This window comes from Nomascus leucogenys, chromosome 6, assembly GCF_006542625.1.
Source record: "Nomascus leucogenys isolate Asia chromosome 6, Asia_NLE_v1, whole genome shotgun sequence".
Lineage (NCBI taxonomy): Eukaryota > Metazoa > Chordata > Mammalia > Primates > Hylobatidae > Nomascus > Nomascus leucogenys.
This window is the reverse complement of record NC_044386.1, coordinates 9,520,701-9,541,980: the sequence shown is the minus strand read 5'-3', so window position 1 is coordinate 9,541,980 and position 21,280 is coordinate 9,520,701. Positions and strand designations below refer to the sequence as shown.

Sequence of the window (21,280 nt, the reverse complement as noted above, 5' to 3'; positions counted from 1 at the left end):
ATAACTGTTAAATCTTGTAGGTCCTTATTTTTGCCTATTTCATCTACTGATTTCAAAGAGGCATGTAAGTCTTTCACTAGGAGGGTGAATGCTTTACGTATTTCAAGGCCCAGCTTTCTGGTGTATAAAAGTTCTTTAATTCTATTTTCTTAGTGGATTATGCCTTTTATTAATATGAAATGTAATGCTTTGTCCCATTTAATACATTTGAATGATATCTGATTAATATTGCTCTGGCTTTTTGAAAGCCACTTGCTAACAAAACTATTTTTGTATCTCTTTAGCATTAACCTGTGCTGCTTTGTATTTATCTCTTGTAGTAGTGCAAGTTTTATACCTACACATCTATGAAGCTCTCTCGTAACAGAGAAATCTAAACCCGTATGATTACAGACGTATTTAATTTTATTTCCCTACTTCCTTCCTCTGCCTTCCCTTTCTTTCCTGCCTTTGTTTGCAATTTCCAAATTTTATTCGCTGTTTCCCACTCATCCTATTTCTATTCTTCTAGCACTTGCCCTTGAGTTTTGTTATGTCTTTATTAAAGCATATTTTACATAAATCTTAAGTGTACAGATGGGTGAATTCTTAAAATATGTATATCTTGGGTAACTACCACCCAAATCAAGATGTTCAACACTTCCAGCTCCCCAGAAGGCTCCCTCAAGCTTCTTCCCAGGCAACAGCCCCTGCAAAAGGTAACCACTATTCAGATCTCTATCACTGTAGATGAATGTAACCTGTTTTAAAATTTCACACACATGCAATCATACAATTTTGTGCCTGGCTTGCTTTTGTCAAAGAAGCAAAATTAATCCATGTTATTCCATGTCACAATAGTCAGCTCTTTTTTCACTGCTATGTAGTATTCCGTTGCATGAATAAACCACAATGTATCCATTCTACTATTAATAGGCATTTGACTGATATCAGTTTTTAAGTACTATTAATAAAACTGTTGTGGTCATTCTTATACACATATCCTTTAGTGAACAGAAAGTTCTTGTTCTGTTAGTTATATTCCCAAGAATGGAACTGCTAGATCATAAGGTATTTGTAATATTTAGCATCAGTAGATACTGCCAGTTTTCCAAAGTGGTTACAACATATGCACTCCCCCTCGATCACTGTATACATGTTCCAGATGCTCTACGTCCTAAGCAACATTTGGCACTGTCTACTCTTTTTATTTTTAGTCACCCTCCTTGTGCATTTCTCTAATGATGCTGAGCACTTTTTCATGTGTTTATTGGCTACTGTCATCCCTTGGTATCCATGGGGAATGGGTTCCAGGACTCTCCTCAATAACAAAATAAACAGATACTCAAATTCCACAGTCAGCACTGCAGAACCCACAGATATGGAGAGCTTAGTATATTTAGCTATTTTTCCAGAAATACTTGTTCAAACCTCTGTCCACTGCTTAACTGGGATATGTTTGCCTGTTCGTTATTGATTTATATACTCTAGATACAAGTCCTTTGTTGGAAATGTGTACTGCAAATATCTGCTCTCACTCCATGGCTTTCAATTTTTTTTTTTTGAGTGCCAGAATTCAAATGCCTTTTATTCTTAAAAGTGTCTAAAGATGAACAGAAGTTCTTAACTTTAATTGTGTTCAATTTACTAATATTTTGTTTTATGCTTATTCTCCTGTATTTTATTTTAGAAGTTTCCTTTTAACTTTCACATTCAGGCTTTTAAATTCATCTCAAATTAATTTCTGTGTTAGGTTGAGGTAATGATATGATTCATTTTTTTCTGTATGGCCATCTGATTGTTGCCATACCATTTACTGAAAAGACCATCTTTTTTCCACTGATCTGTGGTGGCACTTTTGTCATTAATAATGTAACAATGTAGTTTTGAGTCCAGTTCTGGGTAGTTGTAAGTCTAGTCTACATTTTTAATGCACAGTTGTATTTTTTTACCTACATCTAGAACATCTATAATCTCCCCACAAATGAGACAAGCAATTTTAAAAGCTTTAATTTCTATCTTCCTGTCACAATTTCTCCCACGTTAAGATCATCTGGAATTTTAGTTCCAGGCTGTTACCCAAAAACTATTAATTATTGCAGATTTACAATTGAGCCTTAGCCATATGAAACACTTCTTTGTATCTCACATCTTTCTCTTTGATTCCTTGCTCATTTAGTAAAGTATATCCTCAGTTTTTTTCAAAAAGGTTTAAGGTAGTAAACTTTCCAATCCCTTACATCTATTGAAACATCTGTAGTTTGTCCTTCCATCTGAGAGTAATTTGCAGAAAGGGAATTTTAGGTGCAAAAACATCAAATTTTGAGTTTCCATTGTCTTCTAGCATTCAACATTGTTAATTTTAAGTCTGATGCCACTCTGATTTTCTTTACTTTGTAGGATAATCTGGAAGCACACAATCTCTATACCTCTATCACCATCGCCACCTTACCCAGCTCTAGGAAACTGGAGAATATGTCTAGGTTCGTGAGACTTTTCCTTTACCATAGTCAGCTTTCTCGTTCAATCTAAAAGACACCAATTGTTTCCTCATCTCCATTAACTCTTTTACCTTGTGGAACTACTTACTAGACAGACTAGACTACCCTCCATTTGTCAATATTTATTTCTCATACTTGTAACTACTTTGTCCCTCTGAGTATCATCCTGGGAGAATTCCTTGATACAATTTTCTAGCTCACTCACTCTTCAACAGTACCTATATTCTACTAGTTGGTGTATCTTCCAAGAATTTCATTTCCATAGGTAATCGAGATTATTTTATCATATTTTAAGGAGACATGAAGATATTAATTATACTAATTAAACATTTTGTTTAACTCTAACGAATCTTATCTATATACTCTGCCACCCATATACTACGTACTTCTCTCCATGTCTATAAGAACAACAAAGAATCTAAGAGGATTCTTTGGATTGATTAGGGGGGTTGATTAGTATATCACCCTCCCAAAGAGCCTCCTATATCTGAAAGATAAGCCTCCCAATTATTTATGACCATTACATGTATGAGTATTTTTAAATTTTATTTGTATTTTATTGAGGCGAAGTCTCACTCCGTTGCCCAGGCTGGAATGCAGTGGCATGATCCCAGCTCACTGAAACCTCTGCCTCTCAGGTTCAAGTGATTCTCCTGTCTCAGCCTCCCGAGTAGCTGGGATTACAGGCGCACACCACCACACCCGGCTAATTTTTGTATTTTTAGTAGAGCTGGGGTTTCACTTTGTTGGTCAGCTGGACTTGAACTCCTAACCTCAAGTGATCCTCCCACCTCAGCCTCCCAAAGTGCTGGGATCACAGGCGTGAGTCACCACGCCTGGCTGTGTGAGTATTTTTTAAAAGGAGGGTTGCGGAATCCCAAAAGAATTCATCTTTTGCAGTCCTTTTTTTTTTTTTTTTCCGAGACAGAGTCTTGCTCTCTTGCCCAAGCTGGAGTGCAGTGGTGCAATCTCAGTTCACTGCAACCTCCGCCTCCTGGGTTCAGGCAATTCTCCTGCCTCAGCCTCCATGTTGGCCAGGCTAGTCTCAAACTCCTGATCTCGTGATCCACCCACTTCGGCCTCCCAAAGTGCTGGGATTACAGGCACGAGCCACCACGCCAGGCCGTCTTTTGTAGCCTTTGAAAACTCTAGTATACTTCATATCTAATTATGATTTGATTTGATTTTTTCCATGCTTTCATGAACTTTCATGGTTAGCCATTCTGTATGCTGTGTTCTTTCCCAAATTCATTCAAAAAACTGACCTGATAAGCTCATTCTTGGTTCAGATAAACATCTTCTAAGTAAGGCTTTCCTAATATATGACATTCTGACATCAAATAACTAAACATCAGTCAAATAATAATATGATGCAATATTGCTTTATAATATTAAGTAGTTATGCAATGTTTAAATAACTCCAACCAGAGGCTTGAATACTCACATGCTGTAAGAGGAACAACTCCCAACCATGCAAAGGCCACAAGCGTATAATGAAACCAATAACGTATTGCAGTGCCAATACTTGTAACCAGTCCAGCAAATATGTCTTGAATTGGAAGCCGTGAAGGCATATCTGGAGAATAAACTATAAGCGGAAAAAAAGTACTTACAATTTCATGAAGATTCGAAAATAGCTTAATTCATAAATATAAAATAGACATTAACTAAACTTCCAATATTTGCCTTGTGCTTAATTTTTTCCTATTTAAAATAAATAAACCAAATAGTTACAATATCACATTTACCCAAGAAGTCATTTATGAGGCAAATCACATGTGAAATGTAGAAATCAACAAAGGCCTCTGAGCAGGAAAAAAAATTCAATAGATGTTCACATCCCTTGCTAATAGCCATGAACCTCACACAAGGCCCATTTACACATATTTTAATATTCAACCAATATAATCATCTGGTTTCCCAAACTATAAAAGATGTAATAAACAGGAGCAAAAGATGAAGCTGACAACATGCCATCAACACTCCCCCAAATATAAGCATTAAATAGCACTCAAAAAGCACAACAGTCTGCAGCAGATCATTTCACGTGGGAGCAAACATCCCACCGACATTTGTTAGCCACTTTCCCAATGTTAGCATAATACTTAAAATTTCAAATGATATATTCAGATCTTCCCACTACTCTGTGAAATGTGGCTCAACACATTCAGAAAAAGAAAAATTCTGCCACATTTTAAAAGGATTCCCTTTTAAAATGGTTCCAATAAAAAACCACTGCTTATTATTAAAAACCTATACCACAGGTAGCTCGGAAAGAACATAAAGGAAAAACAAACACTTCTTTCTCCAGTAAGGCCAAAACAAGAAATTATGATATATCAGGGTTTAAAAGCAATGATCTAAAATTTATAAGAACACTATCACAAAACAGTTCACACCTATAACCACTGAGAAATAAACAACTGACGAATAGCAACTTTTTTTTTTTTTTTTTTGAGTCAGAGTCTCACTCTGTTGCCCAGGCTGGAGTGCGATGGCATAATCTCAGCTCACTGCAAACTCTGCCTCCCAGGTTCAAGTGATTCTCCTGCCTCAGGCTCCCAAGTAGCTGGGATTACAGGTGCCTGCCACCACACCTGGCTGATTTTTGTATTTTTAGTAGAGACAGGGTTTCCACCATGTTGGCCAGGCTAGCCTCAAACTCCTGACCTCAAGTGATCCTCCTGCCTCAGCCTTTCAAAGTGCTGGAATTACAGGCATGAGCCACAGCGCCTGGCCACAAATAGCAACTTTTAATGACACATGCCCACAGATCATTGACTTCAATAGGATATCTGGTATACAAGAGCAAGTCATTAAAATCAGTAATAATAGAGATTTTTTGCAAAAGATAAAAGAGAGAATGTAACTATCAAATGAAAATTAAAATGTACAAAACAAGCTTCTATTGGCCTCAAAGTAAAAGCCCACGTATTTCCTATCAACTGAATTTCATGAAGATACTCAACTATTTAGTCTTAGTTTCCTATGAATCTTGACAAGCTGTACAGCTTTTACGTACTACAGAAAATTAATGACTACAAAATAACAGAATTGACTTTTTTATGATAATATACCGCTCCAAAAGTGAAAATGTAATAACTTTAATCATTTATACTCATCAAATAAAAACAAAGTAAAACACTAATTTACAGCATTTATATTGAGAAGCTCAAGATGCTTAAAAAAAAAAACACACACACAAACACACACAACTAAAACACGAAAATCCTTTGTAAGGGAAGGCAATATAGGGGATCCCAGAATGAAAAATTATGTTTCAAATATTTAATAATTTGCCAGCACAGTCCTCTACTTATTTAAGATGAAACATATGAAATATTAATAGGCACAGGAATTATAGTTAAAACCTTAAAGGCCGCAAAATATTTTATAAAGGCTTATGAAATATTGACCTTAAAAGTTAGTCTCATGAAGAAAACGGTAATTTAAAACTTTGTTTGGCCAAGCAATGTGGCTCAAGCCTGTAATCCCAACACTTTGGGAGGCTGTGGCAGGAGAACTGCTTGAGGCCAGGAGTTCAAGACCAACCTGGGCAATATAGTGAGACCCCCTCTCTATTTTTTATTATTTTTTTTAAAAAAGCTTGCTGGGCGCGGTGGCTCATGCCTGTAATCCCAGCACTTTGGGAGGCTGAGGCGGGCGGATCATGAGGTCAGGAGATCGAGACCATCCTGGCTAACATGGTGAAACCCCGTCTCTACTAAAAATACAAAAAAATTAGCCAGGTGTGGTGGTGGGCGCCTGTAGTCCCAGCTACTCGGGAGGCTGAGGCAGGAGAATGGCGTGAACCTGGGAGGCAGAGCTTGCAGTGAGCTGAGATCACGCCATTGCCCTCCAGCCTGGGCAACAGAGCGAGACTCTGTCTCAAAAAAAAAAAAAAGCTTTATCTTTATGACTATTATTCTAACCTATACAACTTTAACTCAAAATGTAGTCCAAATTTGAAGAGTACTGAGTATTTGATGAAATCACGGCATCATTGTTTATTTTCCTAGGTGGATAATGGTATTATAGTTACGTTTTTGAAAAAGAACCCTTACCTTTTAGAGATACATACTGAAGTATGTACAGATGAAATTATAAATGGTAGAATAATTTTTTAAATAATGGAGAAAAAATAAAAGGATAAAGAGGCAGGGAACAAGAGCATATGTAAAACAAGACAGGCTATGAGTTGAAACTAAGTGATGGGTACATGTGGACTTGTTAGATTTTTGCATGTGTTCGAACCTGTGTATAATTAAAAGTAAAAAAAATTTTAAAGACAAAAAAAAACACCCCACAAATCTCAAACCTGTGTGTGATAAATGAGAGCATACAGTTTTTTAAAATATTTTCCTAAATAAAATATCAATACTTCCTATTACTATCAAAGAAAATCAAGCTGAAAATAGTTGCTTTAAAGTGCTTAAGTACTTTTTTCCCCCTTCCTCTGTCAACTGATCATATTAAACACCTTTATGCCACGAGTGATAACCAAAAAAAAATGCAGTGAAAATGTCTAAAGAACTTACTTGGTGTAAAAGCAAATCTGTGCTTGCATAATTCACAGTATTCTTTTCGACTGTGTTTCAGCCATTGAACTAAGCTGTAATTGTAAATAGATTGGTAAGTACAGTGTTTACAACATAGAAACGTTACAGTTCTGTTGAAAACATTGTTTTTATTAAAAATATATATCACAGAGCTTTTAGTTTCAAAATTTTCAAATTTAGAATATTCTTAACTTCTTGTAACTGCCTTCTAAGAATAAAAAACTACAATAGCTAGAGATAAAAACAACACATTTTTCCACCATTAAAAAAGGTTCAATTAATCAAAACTGTAATTTCCTCAAAGCAAAATGAACATGAAAGAATCTCCAAGCATCAACATCAGTTTTAATCCTGGTCTGAGAATACTGGTACCTGGTAGCTAGGTCTGAATCCTGGTTCTGCCACTAACTGGCTGGCTATGTAGCCTAGGACAAGTTATCTAACCTTCCCATGCTTCAATTTCCTCATCTGCATAATAACAATACTCCACCTCATCACAGTTTTCTTATAAGGATTAAAAATGAGTTGAGATGTACAAAACACTAAGAACAGTTCTTGGCAAAAAGTACTTCATAAATGTAAGCTACTATTATGCCAAGCAAAACTAGAAAATCGTAACACTTTCACAGAACAAAATAAGCTCTCCATGGTAGAAACAAATAATGGGTAATTACGTGTACCTGGAAGAGGATACACCAAAATAACAGCGATGGTATTAAGAATTAATGGATCATTTCTTTTCCAAATTTTTGAATTTTTACAATAAAAGGGCTTTTTTAGTTTCCTGTGCTCAGGACAATACAATAAAAATTTTAAAAATAATTACAGAGAAAGTACATTGAAATGATCCATTACTGTATACATGACAAAACTGAAGCTCAGACTTACACAACTTTCTAAAAGTATGACTTACCATTCTTGATGGATAAACTTAATACTGCCAGTACATACACAAGGATGATAAAGCGGTTTCTCAGGTGTTCCTTCCGACCGACACACTCTACATATGTCTGCCAATGAAAAAGGAAATTTGAATTTCCTTTGGTTATAACATTTTTAAAAAAACAAGAAACAAGCACAAACCAAAATATTGGACATTAAGGCAAGGATCTATCACTTGACAAAACATTAATAGTATGTTGAACTGAAAGTTGTGATTAAGTTGCTATTCAAGTGTATGTCTAAAACTAAAAAATTCCTAAATAATGTATTAAAAGATAAGTTGTTCCTCTGTATGACAGATTTTAAATAAACCAAAGCCGAAAATAAGAGAAACAGATGTTTTTATTTAAAACTGCACTCGCCACAACAAATAATAAAAATATGTAAAATCAGGTCACCATTAGCATCCTAACAGTTTTAAACTCCAGTCTTAACAATTTAACGGTTTAAAGTCCTAACAGCCTAAACTCCACAAAACACATCTGAGGACTCACTACAATAACAGCAGTTAGAAGACACGCTTTTTGTGTCACCCCATCCCACAAGAGTGTGAGGTAGACAGACACAGAAACACACACACACACACACACACACACTTTAAGGGTTGGTCGGGGGAGGGGATACCCCAAAGCCACAAAGGCACCAGGCCACAGAGAGATGAGCCGGAAGCCACCTTAAGCAGAAGGGACAGTGCTAAGGGGTCCTTGGACCGCAGCCCACCCGTCATGCCCAGCACTACAAGACACTAGGGGCACATTTGTCTGTCCTTCTGCCTGGAGTGGCCCCGAAGCAGCACGATGGCAGAGGAACCGCGACTGATCCTTCGCACTCTGGCTCTAAAGCTCCTACCCGGGTCCACTTAGGGAACCCTGGTTACAACTTTTATTTTAGACTGTTCTCAGCTATCCATCAGGGCCAAGAGCCAATCCCTAGTGGCCTATTGGAGGGAGAATGGGCAGAAACTTAATGCACACTTTCGGCCTGCTCTCTCACGGGGAACTCTTCCTTAACGAGGACTTACTACAATCCCGATCCCCATCACTAATGGACTTAACAGGTCTCTGGCATCCATCGGATTCAAGTGAGCACATGCCGAGAGCAGTGTGGTGCGTGGTTAAGAGCGTGGCATTTAAGAGCATCACATGCCTGTGGCTACTCTTCTGTGGGTGGGGGTGCATGCCTTTTCTAGGCTGGTGGAGAGCTCTATCTGGTTACTTAGTGTGCTAACCAGTTGGGCGATCCAGAGCCTAACTGCTCAATCTCAGATGGCTGAGTGCCATTTGTCTAAATTGGGGGATGCCGAATGCTCACCTAACTGGTTAGCATGCTAGTCTCCCTGGTTATCGATTAACTACTAGTCAAATCTCTTCATCAAGTAGAAAAGCCATGCACCCCCACCCACAGAATAACTATCAATGGGACAATCCTGTCTGTGCTGGAAGCGGGTAAGGTTGCTCATGTTCAGTCAAATTAAGCTGTCTCTACTGCTGTTGCCTTTGAAAAGGTTTCAACTATGAACACAGACCTTCCCCCTACCATGACCCAAAGGGCTCTGGTTTCCTGGAAGCTGCTAGTGGGTCATGGGCATTAATGCAGTGGTCAAAATCACATTTATGTTCATAACTACACAGGACCTGAACATCTTTAAACTTCCCACTTTCACCTTCATTCTTGGTTAATGAAAACATCCTTGGCAAAAGCTTTCACTCTGATCAGTCTTATTACTGGCCCAGAATTTGAGTCCTAGCGGTGCAATACTAATGCCCCAATTGCCCTGCTTAATCAGCTTCCTCAAAGTTCTGACACAAACAAAATAGAACCACGCTCCCATTCCATGATTCCCACCAGCAGTATCCAGGCAGCCCATGTTACTTTGAACACTAATTTTCTTCAAGTGCACACTTCAGCTCCAGGGAAACTCAGGGAAGAAGAGCCCATAAGGTACCAAAAGACAAGAAGCATGGACTTTCTTGCAATGGACCCCGGCAGCACATTAAGATCCAAAAACAAGCATTTTAACTGCCAGGAATTCAGCACGCCACATTGAAAGTGGGATTACCATGGCTGCCAGCACCAGGCTTGTCCTGCAACAGATCCTCTTTAAAGGATTTAAACTGGACTCTTTCCAACTACAGGGCCTTGAAAGAGTTCTATGTTGTTTTAATCACTATCCTCCAGAGTTGGGAGTGGGTAATTTGTGCGCCTGCTGCATTCTTTAGATAGGGTATTAATTTATCAGGCTCTCTCTCTGCAGAACCAAATTGAGATTCCCTATTAAGATTCTTGGTCACAGTGGTCGCCTCAGTAGGCACTACAACTGCCACCTAAGAGTGACAGGGCCATGGCGGGGGTGGGGAGAAAATGTGATTGATCTAAGTTACCAAGAATCACCAGAGTCACTGGAGCCGCAAGTGTGGATCAGTTCTACAATAACCAGTTATCTATACAGGAGCTGAACCCTCATCCAGCCATTCACAACAACACCGTGGATTAACTTTTGAGACTGGCATGTGCTACTACTGTAGGATCTACCAGGGAGGGTGGGTGCAAGTGTGGATGTACAGATCCCAGGCATAGGGTCTGGGATCCCTAGCCCACATTCAGATGGCTGTGCAAGTAGGAAGTAGGGTATAGCAGCCACAGCATGACAAAGGGTGTCCCACCCGTGGGACGCTGCCCTCCAGGAACATCGTGACGGATTGGCCATTAACTATGGCCTGGGGTATGGCAAAGATAGTCCCGTTGGCACACTGCTGCCTGTGAGATGCAAGGACAACAGGTGGAGTGATATCCACGTGGGTACAGCAATTGGTCACTTGGTGGGCTCATTCCATGATACAAACACTGCCACCTAAGCAACCTAGCCCTATGTGGCCTGAGAAAGCTGTGGTCGGGACCAAAGCAGTGGCAAACTCCGGGGCACACTCACCCACAGGAAGCACTGCTCACTCCAAGTGGATGGCCAGTTGGCGAATGGTGGAACAGGACAGGTGGAGTGGGGAGAGAGACATGGATCTCCACTTAGAAGGATGTAGACACACACATGAATTAGGGCACTGATTTTTCAGAAGAGCCCTGTCCTTCTGAATGACAAACCAACAAACAAGATACTAAACAAACCCAACAACTCTAAAATCAAGCCCCAGGGCTCTGCTTGGCCTAGAGAAGAGAACTGGGATCCCAAGTTTCTCACTCAGAGAATGGAAAGACACAACTACTATCCTAGTAACACTTAAGTTTTTTGTTGCTGTTGTTTTTTTTTTTTAAGAGACAGGGTCTTGCTGCGTCACCCAGGCTGGAGTGCAGTGACACCACCATAGCTCACTGTAACCTCTAACTCCTGGCCTCAGGCAATCCTCCCATCTCAGCTCCCAAAGCACTAGGATTACAGGCGTGAGCCACCATGCCCAGCCCCTAAGACTTCTTTTTCACTTATTGTCTTGCCAGTTTGCAGTGGTATTTTCTAGAGGCTATATGAGACAATAGAATGATTGCAGCTAGAGATGAAAAGACCCAGCTGCTTCTCATTAAAATAGGTATTAAAAAGATTGGCAAATATAAAATCCACTTTCCTCATCAATTTTGGGAGTTTGGAATAGTTATTTTCACGAAAAATAGTATTTATATTAACACATAATGAGTGTTGTTATTTTAAAGCAAATTAATAAATACTTCCAAAATTGTTCTTCAAGGAGTTCGTCAAGAGGAAGAACAAGTGCATAAATCCATTTGTTACTTTAAGTGGTTTGGATTATATGAAAACAGTGACAGGTTAGGTCTCAAGTGGGGAAAAAAAATAATCCTAAAGGGAATTCTAACATATCATTATTTCTAAGCAGTATTAATAACTCTTTAAAATCTCCCTAGTATCTATTTTCACAGAGTCAATTGTATAATGAAGTATAAAAAATTCTAATGAATGGATTAATGATCACTATTGCTACATGCTTTTAAGTCAAAACATATTTTATAAAACTACTGAAATGACCACATTTCATAAAGCATTATATCCACTAACAATTGTACACAGACATGATAAAAGAATAAAGATCTTTAAGATGCTGTGGGTTTTCTCCCCCCTCAGTTGGGTCTTAGGAGAAAAACGAATATAAGGAAAATGAAAATTAATTTTCTGCTCCATTACGGAGCAGAAAACATCAAAATCCAAAATGATGTTTTCATATTCTCAAATTTAATTTTAAGTAATTAATTGGCATCTGATCTTCTATGTCTCTATGTCTCTTTTTTTTGGCCTACTCACATTGGCAGCAATAAAAATTACTATTTTGAAATATCTGTGGGGAGTGGGCATTACAGGAGCACACCACCACATTCGGCTAATTTTTTTAGGAGATGGAGTCTGACTGTGTTGCCCGGGCTAGTCTCAAACTCCTGGACTTAAGCAATCATCCTGTCTCAGCCTCCTGAATAGCTGGGATTTATAGATGCCAGCCAGCAGCTCCTTGTATGTCTTTTAATTTCTATTTGGTATAATGTACTAGAAACTTTAATGAAGGCGTTTTAAAAGACTAGCCACTGCTTCAAAGAAAAAAAGGTGTAAAAAAGCACAACATTCATTTGTTACTTTGACGTCAGTTAAGAACTACCCTTTATTTCATTACCTACTGATATGGTTTGGCTTTGTCCCCACCCAAATCTCATCTTGAATTCCCACGTGTTGTGGGGGGGACCCAGGTAATTGAATCATGGAGGCAAGTCTTTGCAATGCTGTTCTCGTGATAGTGAATAAGTCTCACGAGATCTGATGGTTTGAAAAACAGGAGTTCCCCCACACAAGCTCGCTCTCTCTTTTTGCCTGCTGCCATCCCTGTAACTGATCTTGCTCCTCCTTGCCTTCCATCATGATTGTGAGGCTTCCCTAGCCATAGGGAACTGTAAGTCCATTATAAATCTCCTTCTTTTGTAAATTGCCCAGTCTCAGGTATGTCTTTATCAGCAGCATGAAAACAGACTAATACACCTACCATCTCTACACACAGTTCTAAGCACTCAGAATGTATTCTGTCATTTACTCCCCTCAATAACAATCTCATAGTTTGGGAAACTAAGGTTGAAAGGGGTAGGGTAATATAACACATCTAAGGTCACACAAGAGTAAGGAGAAGGCAGTATACAAGAGATCTAGGATATTACTGAACTGTCACACTTTCAGAAAACTGGCTGGAAATCTAAGAATAGCTAATTCTATTTCAGTTACTGAGAACCAAGTAATTATCAACCAAGCACCAAATGAGGATTAAAAACTAGCTCTCAATTCCAAGAGTACTCTCCTTTTGATCTTATCATGCTTCTTCCCCACAACTACCTTCATCAAGCAATCAGGTTATCGTGAATGTTTTATTTTTTTCATAATGTCAATATTCTATTTATCTGCTCCTCCAACTTTATCATATTCTCCCACTTGCACGGTAGACTGCTCCCTCTAGTAAAACATACATTACTGAAATATAAAGATAAAAAATAACCAGGTAGTACAGCAGCTAATTAAAAAGTAGTTTTATTACTGCCAACCTGAACATTTCCACAGTTTACCAAGTTCTCTTTCTTTGTGAATTATCTGTTCAAGTTCTTTGTCCAGTTTACTAATCAAGGTCTCAACAGTAATAAAACTAAAAAAACAAGTCAGCTTTGTGCTGGGTTAGGTAAAACAAAAAAGAAAGAAAATGGTTTGAAAAAACATCAGCGAAAGATCGGAACACACTCACCAAAAGAGGAATAAAAAATTTTAAATGTTCAAGTCATTCAAGAAATGCAAATTTAAATCACAAGAAGATGGTGATGGTTGCACAACAAGGTGTATTTAATGCCACTGAAGTATATACTTAAAAATAGTTAAAATAGTAAATTTTATTACATATACGTTACCACAATCAAATTTTTTAATAAAAATCACAGTAACGCCAGGTATGGCAGCTCACACTTGTAATCCCAGCACTTTGGGAGGCTGAGGCAAGAGGATCATTTGAGCCCAGGAGTTCAAGACCAGCCTGGGCAACATAGGGAGACCCCCATATCTACAATAAAATTTTAAAATTAGCAGGGTATGAGGGCGCCTGCTTGTAGTCCCAGCTACTCAGGAGGCTAAGGCAGGAAGATTGCTTGAGCCAGGGAGCTTGAGGCTGTAGTGAGCTATGACGGCGCCACTGCACTCCAGCCTGGGTTTATAAGCAAGATCCTGTCTCAAAAAAAAAAAAAAAAAAAAAAAAAAAAAAAAAAAACACCACAGTGAGATACCCCCATACCTACTGAAAGGGCAAAAAAATGAAAATAAAAACACCCTTACCAGACAATCCAGAAATCCTACTAATATATATTTAACCTGATAAAATGAAAACTTATGTTCACACAAAAACCTATGTGAGTATGTATAATGGTTTCATCCTTAATTCCCCAAAACTAGAAATAACCAACTCAAGAATTCCACAACTGGGTAATAGATAAACTGTGGTACCTCCCTACAATAAAATACTAAGCAATAAAAAGAAATGAACTAGTGATACATGCAACGATGATGTGGATAACCCTCAAACATTATATTAAGTTAAAGAAACCAGACTCAAAAGACTACATACTGCATGGTTCTATTTATGACATTCTGGAAAAGGCAAAGCGATAGGGACAGAAACAGATCAGTAGTTGCCAGGGACTGGAAATGGGGGACAAAGTTGACCACAAAAGGGTAAAGGATATTTGCAAGGGGGGGTAATGGAACTATTTTATACCCTGACTGTGCTGGCTATATGACTGCATGTATTTGTCAAAATAGATATTAAATAAGGTAAATTTTACTGTATTTAAATACTTTAATTTGAAAAATGAAATCAAAAGGCCTTCTACAGTAGTGTCTACACAGACATGTGGGAAGAACGAACAAATAAGAAAGAAGGATGACATGAAAAAAATACTTGTTCCCTCTCTAAAATGTCATCTAATGAAATTGTAGATTGAAGTGTACACCCAATGAGCACATGTTTTTCATCCAACCAGGCAGAAACTGATGTTGTTAGGGACTGTGGAAATCATCAGCATTGGTCACCAAATATTTCTCACTTTCCACTTTCTGGGCATACGCTGAAACTGCATTTCCCTGCCACCTCTGAAATTAGGCATGGACATGTAACTTACTTTGGTCAATGAAATATGAGGTACAATGACAAGTATCCCTTCTTGGTAGAAGTGTTTGAAAGCCAATGAACACAATTCATCACACTCCATTTTCCCTGCCTCAATGGGCGTGGAAGCATGCAGTAAGGGATGGAGCTTCCATTAAGCTGGGTTCCCCAGTGACTACAGTTAGCAAAAGCACTTCCCCCTCCACCCACATTGGAAAATTAACTTTTTTTTTTTTTTTTTTTTTTAAGAAACAGAGCCTTACTTTGTCATCCAGGCCATCCAGGCTGGAGTGCAATGGCACAACCATAGTTCACTGCAGCCTCAAACTCCTGGCTGGGCATGGTGGCTCACGCCTGCAATCCCAACACTTTGGGAGGCCATGGTGGGCAGATTGCTTGAGATCAGGAGTTTGAGACCAGCCTGGTCAACATGGTGAAACCTCATCTCTACTAAAAATTACCCAGAACGTGGTGGCGCACACCTGTAGTACCAGCTACTCGCGAGGCAGAGGCAGGAAAATCGCTTGAACCTGGGAGGTGGAGGTTGCAGCAAACCGAGATGACACCACTGCACTCAAGCCTGGGCAACCAACCAACGGAGCAAGACTCTATCTATCTCAAAAAGAAGCAAACAAACAAAAAACACTCCTGGGCTCAAGTGATCCTCCTGCCTCAGCCTCCCAGCTGAGACTACATGGGCACACCACCATGCCCAGCTAAATTTTTCTTTATTTTTTGTAGAGACAGGGTCTCACTATCACGACGTTGCCCAGGCTGGTCTCAAACTCCTGGGCTCAAGCAATCCTCTGGCGTTGGCCTCCCAAACTGCCAGTATTATAGGTGTGAGCCAATGTGCCTGGCCAAGAAGTGATTAACCTTTTGATGCTTTATGCTCCTGAGGTTTAGGGTAGTTTGTGACTACGACATAACTTAGCTGATCCTATTTTATACAGAATCTTAGCAGCTTTGCAAAAACATGAAGCAAGTACGACTATTACAAACATACAAAGTCAAAAAAATAGCCTGTTTTGTATACTAGTTCCAATCCCACCATCCAAAACCTCAACAGAGTAACAAGGCCAAGGCTACAAAAAGAGAGTGAAGTCTACAAAGGGCTCAGCTTAAAGTCCTTTAGTAAAAATTAAACTACGAAGTAGGTTCTGTGGCAGATTGAGGCTCTCCCCCATCAGACTCATATGCAGTAAAATTATGAATCTTGCTCAGGCCAAAGTAAAATCAATGCATCTTGCTTGTTATGAATGCAAACCTACTTAGAAACAATATGGCAAAGCTCTTCCTGGTTTTCAAAGGGAAATTTCTATTTAATCCCGTAGCACTTTTTGTTGCTGTATTTGAATACCTAATGTCTTTACACACGCATACCTTTTAAAGATTCCACCATAGAGCTTGGCTCAATAAACAATAGTGGTTTTTTTAATTAAAAAAACCTTCAAATCCTTAGTAATTTTTCAAATTCTTATGGAGATTGCCCAGGAGATGGGAAAGAAAGAAAGAAAACCACCACCAATGAGAGGAGGTTATCAAATTGGAGCCTACTGTGGAAGTCAACCCATTCCATCAAAGTTTTTCTAGCCAACAGTACAGTTCAATATTTTATCCTAAGTACCTAGTATGAGGAAAAAAATAAAACTGTTTTGGGGTACACGTTATAACTCTTAAGCTATTATCTATCTTGAAAGTTCTTTGATGTAAGACTTCAAAATCTCTCCACTTCTGGTGTTAAAACAGTGATAATTTAATATACAAAGGATTACTTTTTATTACTAACAGACTTTAGTTTTTAGAACAGTCTTAGATTTACAGAAAATATTAAGAGAGTACAGAGTTCCCATATACCCAGCAGACAATATCCCCTACTATTAACATCTTATTAGGATTTGTTACATTGTTGTTACACTTAACCAATGTTGATACACTGTCATTAACTCAAATCCACGGTTTATTCCGATTTCCCTAGTCTTTACCTAATGTCCCTTTTCTGTTCTAGGATCCACATATATTTAGTTGTCATGTCTCCTCGGGCTCCTCTGGGTTCAGGCAGTCTCTCAGATTTTCCTTGTTTCTGATGACCTTGACAATTTTAAGGAGTACTGGTCAGGTATACTGTAGAATGTCCGTTTATTGGAAATTGCACGATTCACGAACAGACTGGGGCTATGGGTTTTGGGAAGGAAAAATCACATAAATTGGCATCTTTATTATATCATATCAAGGGATATGCCATCAACATGATTTATAACTGTTGGAGGCCGAAAGATTGAGGGTCGTGATCAACTCAGTATACCACTGGAGGCTCTAAGAGTGAACAGCAAACTGTTCTCATAAACGCAGAATGTTGGCAAACTGACAAACTGCCTATGCCACCCAGAAGGAATGCTGAAGGCAGTCATGCCCCAAGCTCAGTGTTTCTGGTGATTAGGTACATCTGAAGCCTGTGATCAATTAAGCAGCTGACCAATCGTTATCACCTCCCCCCTGCTCTTTCTACCCAATAAATACGAAGGGCTGTGGAAGCTAGGCTGCTGCCTTTGCTCACTAGAAGCAGGGAGCTCTCTTTTTCTTCCCCTGGACCCTTCCTTTAAAAGTTTCTTTCGTCTTAAGTTTTCATTTCTACATTTGTCCCCCTTCACTCAGTCTCATAATGACGGTCTCAAGTAGTAACAGCAGTAACTGTCATAGTGACAGTCTCAAATAATAACCGTGGCAGTATGCCACATATAACTGTTAATGTCGACCTTGTTCATCTGGCTGAAGTAAACAAGGAATGTTTAATATGTAATTATCAATAAAATTTTTACAATTAGTAGCTACAATTACAGTAGACAATTTTGAAAATATATTAAAAATATTACTCAAAGTGTCTGCAGATTACCTATATATCCCAATATATATATTGGGAAGTAGCTATATAAATGGTGCACATTCACTATATGGAATGTATACAGTCCCTTAAAAATAGCAAATATAAGGCTGGGCGCAGTGGCTCATGCCTGTAATCCCGGCACTATGGCAGGATGGATCACTTGAGTCCAGAAGTTTGAAACCAGCCTGGCCAACATGGCAAAACCTATCTCTACTAAAAATACAAAAACTAGCCAGGCATGGCAGCATGCGCCTGTAATCCCAGCTACTCAGGAGGCTGAAGTACAAGAATCATTTGAACCCAGGAGGCGGAGGTTGCAGTGAACCGAAATTGTGTGACTGCATTCCAGCCTGGGCAACAGAGCAAAACTCCATCTCAAAAAATATACATATATATACATATATATGTATATATAACTATTTGCTAACATGGAAAGAAACATAACATTTTTAAATGACCACACTCCTTTATTTCCAACTAAGTAAAAACACCATAGCCTAAAGGAGAAAATGCAAAAAAATGATAGCCACTGTAATTGGTCAGACGAGAACATGGGTAATTTTTCTTCCTTTCTCGTCCCCAAGTATATAGTGTTTAATTGCTACTTTTACAATTACAGGCAGAAAAAAAATGTTTAACTGCTCAAATTTTACAAAAAATATTTCCTTTTTCAGGGTGAGAGTATACCCATAAACAAAATATATGGGTTTGGGAATTAGGTCTTGCAAACACAGCTTAAAAATTCCAATTCTCCGCCAGGTGCAGCGGCTTGTGCCTGTAATCCCAGCAGGCTGAGGTGGGCAGATCACCTGAGGTCAGGAGTTCATGACCAGCCTGACCAACATAGAGAAACCCCACCTCTACTAAAAATACAAAATTAGCCAGGTGTGGTGGCACATGCCTGTAATTCCAGCTACTCGGGAGGCTGAGGCAGGAGAATCGCTTGAACCCAGGAGGCGGAGGTTGCGGTGAGCCAAGATCGCGCCATTGTACTCCAGCCTGCGCAACAAGAGCGAAACTCTGTCTCAAAAAAAAAAATTCCAATTCTCTATGTACCCCAAAGTTTACTTATTTTAGCTCACCAGATTACTATCGTTACTAAATTAAAAATTCACCTGTACTGTTGGTCCTGGAAGCCTGAACACTGCACTTTCTGGCCTCCTTGCCAACTAGGCTTGTTAGAGTCTGTCAACGAGAAGCACTTCTGTGAGAGCAGAAGAAGCAGAGAGGCTGGGTGCAGTGGCTCATACCTGTAATCTCAGCACTTTGGGAGGTCGAGGTGGGTGGATCACCTGAGGTCAGGAGTTCGAGACCAGCCTGGCCAACGTGGTGAAACCCTGTCTCTACTAAAAATACAAAATTAGCCAGGCATGGTGGCGTGTGCCTGTAATCCCAGCTACTCAGGAGGCTGAGGCAGGAGAATCGCTTGAACATGGGAGGCAGAGGTTGCAGTGAGCCAAGATTGCACCACTGCACTCCAGCCTGGGCAACAAGAGCGAAACTCCATCTCAAAAATAAAAATAAAAAAGAAGCAGAGAAACAGCGAAACCATTTTCTACTTGTTTCTAAAAACCAGCAGTTGCAGCTAATGGCAGGTACTGCAGACTCCTGCTAACAGATACGCAAGTCATGGTGGAGATTCTGCCAATAGCTGTGGGCAACATCAAGCTTCAGCAGCACAGGCAATGATTCCAACAATTTCAGCAGTAATGAGCTAGTTATCCCTGTATCCCCTTCTCAACTCTAAATTCTCCCTTTCAGTCCCTGTTCAGTGATAGGGACGCTAAGCTTTTCTTTTCTTTTTTTTTTCTTTTTCTTTTTGCCTGGGACAGTTAAACTTTGTCAGTAGAGGGTGCTGGAGGGATATCTAAGAAGAAAGGGGTGTTTTCTAGCTCCTGCCACACCATCAGTAGTTTTGTTTTAATGAACACCTTCATACAGCCCTGCTGATGAGGACCCAACACACTCCAGGACTTGCACAGGTACACACAGTATATCCCAACTCCCTCTGCATACCTGCACATCAACCTTGGCTCACCTGTACCCTGGAAGGTTGCTTTCTGCTCCCCAGAAGAAGTGGTGTACCACTTTACACTCCCACCAGCAGTATATGAAAATCCCAACTGCTCTACCTCCTTACAAACACTTGGTATGGTCAGTCATTCTATTACCATTTTAGCCACCCTAATAGGTATGTAATGATATCTCACAGTAGTTTTAATTAACAATTTTATTGAGATATAACTTATATGTCATAAAGTTCACCAATTTAAAGACTTCAATTAAGTATATTTACAGTTACGCAACCATCACCATAATCTTTTAGAACATTATCATCATCCCAAAAGGAAACCCTGTAACTATTAGTGGGTACTTCCTACTCCATCTGCTCTCCCCAGTTCCAGACAACCACTAATTTCTCTATATATAGATTTGCCTATTCTGGACATTTCACACAAATAGGATCATAGAAAATATGTTCTTTTGTGACTGGCTTATTTCACTTTTCCTAATGTTTATGAGATTTATCCAAGTTGTACCATGCATCAGTACTTAATTCCTTTGAATTGCTGGGTAATATTCTATTTTATGAATAGACCACATTTATCCACTCATCAGTTGATGGACACTGGGTTGTTTCTATTTGGCTATTATAAATAATACTGCTAACTCATATACAGGTTTTTGTGTGAATACATTTTTGAATTCTCTTGGGTATATACCCAGAAATGAAATTTCTGGGTCATATGGTTACTCAGTTTATCTTTCTGAGGAATTACCAAAATCAGTCACACTATCTTACATTCCCACCAGTAACAAATGAAGGTTCCAATTTTTCTACAATGCTCACCAACAATTGCCTGTTCTTTCTGATTATAGCCATCCTAGTAGGTGTGAAGTGGTATCTCATTATGGTTTTGACTAATGATGCTTAGCATCTTTTCGTATGCTTAATAGCCATGTACATGTATTTTTTAGTGAAGTGTCTATACAAATCTTTGGACCATTTTAAAAACTGAGTTATTTGTTTTCTTATTACTGAGTTCTGAGAGTTTTTATATACTCCAAGCCCCTTATAAGACACATTTTCTGTATCCTGTCTTCATTCTGTTAACAGTGTCTTTCTAATTTTGAAAGAAATTCTGAATTTTGATGCCATCCAATTTATCCACTTCTTTTATGGATCATGCTTTTGGAGTCATACCTAAGAAATCTTGGTCTAACCCAAGATTACGAAGAATTTCTCCTATATTTTCCCCTAGAAGTTTCATAGTTTTAGGT

The 21,280-nt window shown here is 39.0% G+C and overlaps 1 protein-coding gene across 1 annotated transcript in view; it reads right to left on the bottom strand.

Moving 5' to 3' along the window:
* MARCHF6 (membrane associated ring-CH-type finger 6) overlaps positions 1-21,280 on the bottom strand; it is an 80,983-nt gene that overhangs the window by 49,976 nt on the left and 9,727 nt on the right. The window contains exons 2-4 of the mRNA XM_003263161.3: positions 7,953-8,049; positions 7,019-7,092; positions 3,925-4,068 (exon numbers count right to left, since the gene is read on the bottom strand). Coding sequence (XP_003263209.1) covers positions 3,925-4,068; positions 7,019-7,092; positions 7,953-8,049 — 315 coding nt within the window. The remainder of the gene's footprint in view (positions 1-3,924; positions 4,069-7,018; positions 7,093-7,952; positions 8,050-21,280) is intronic.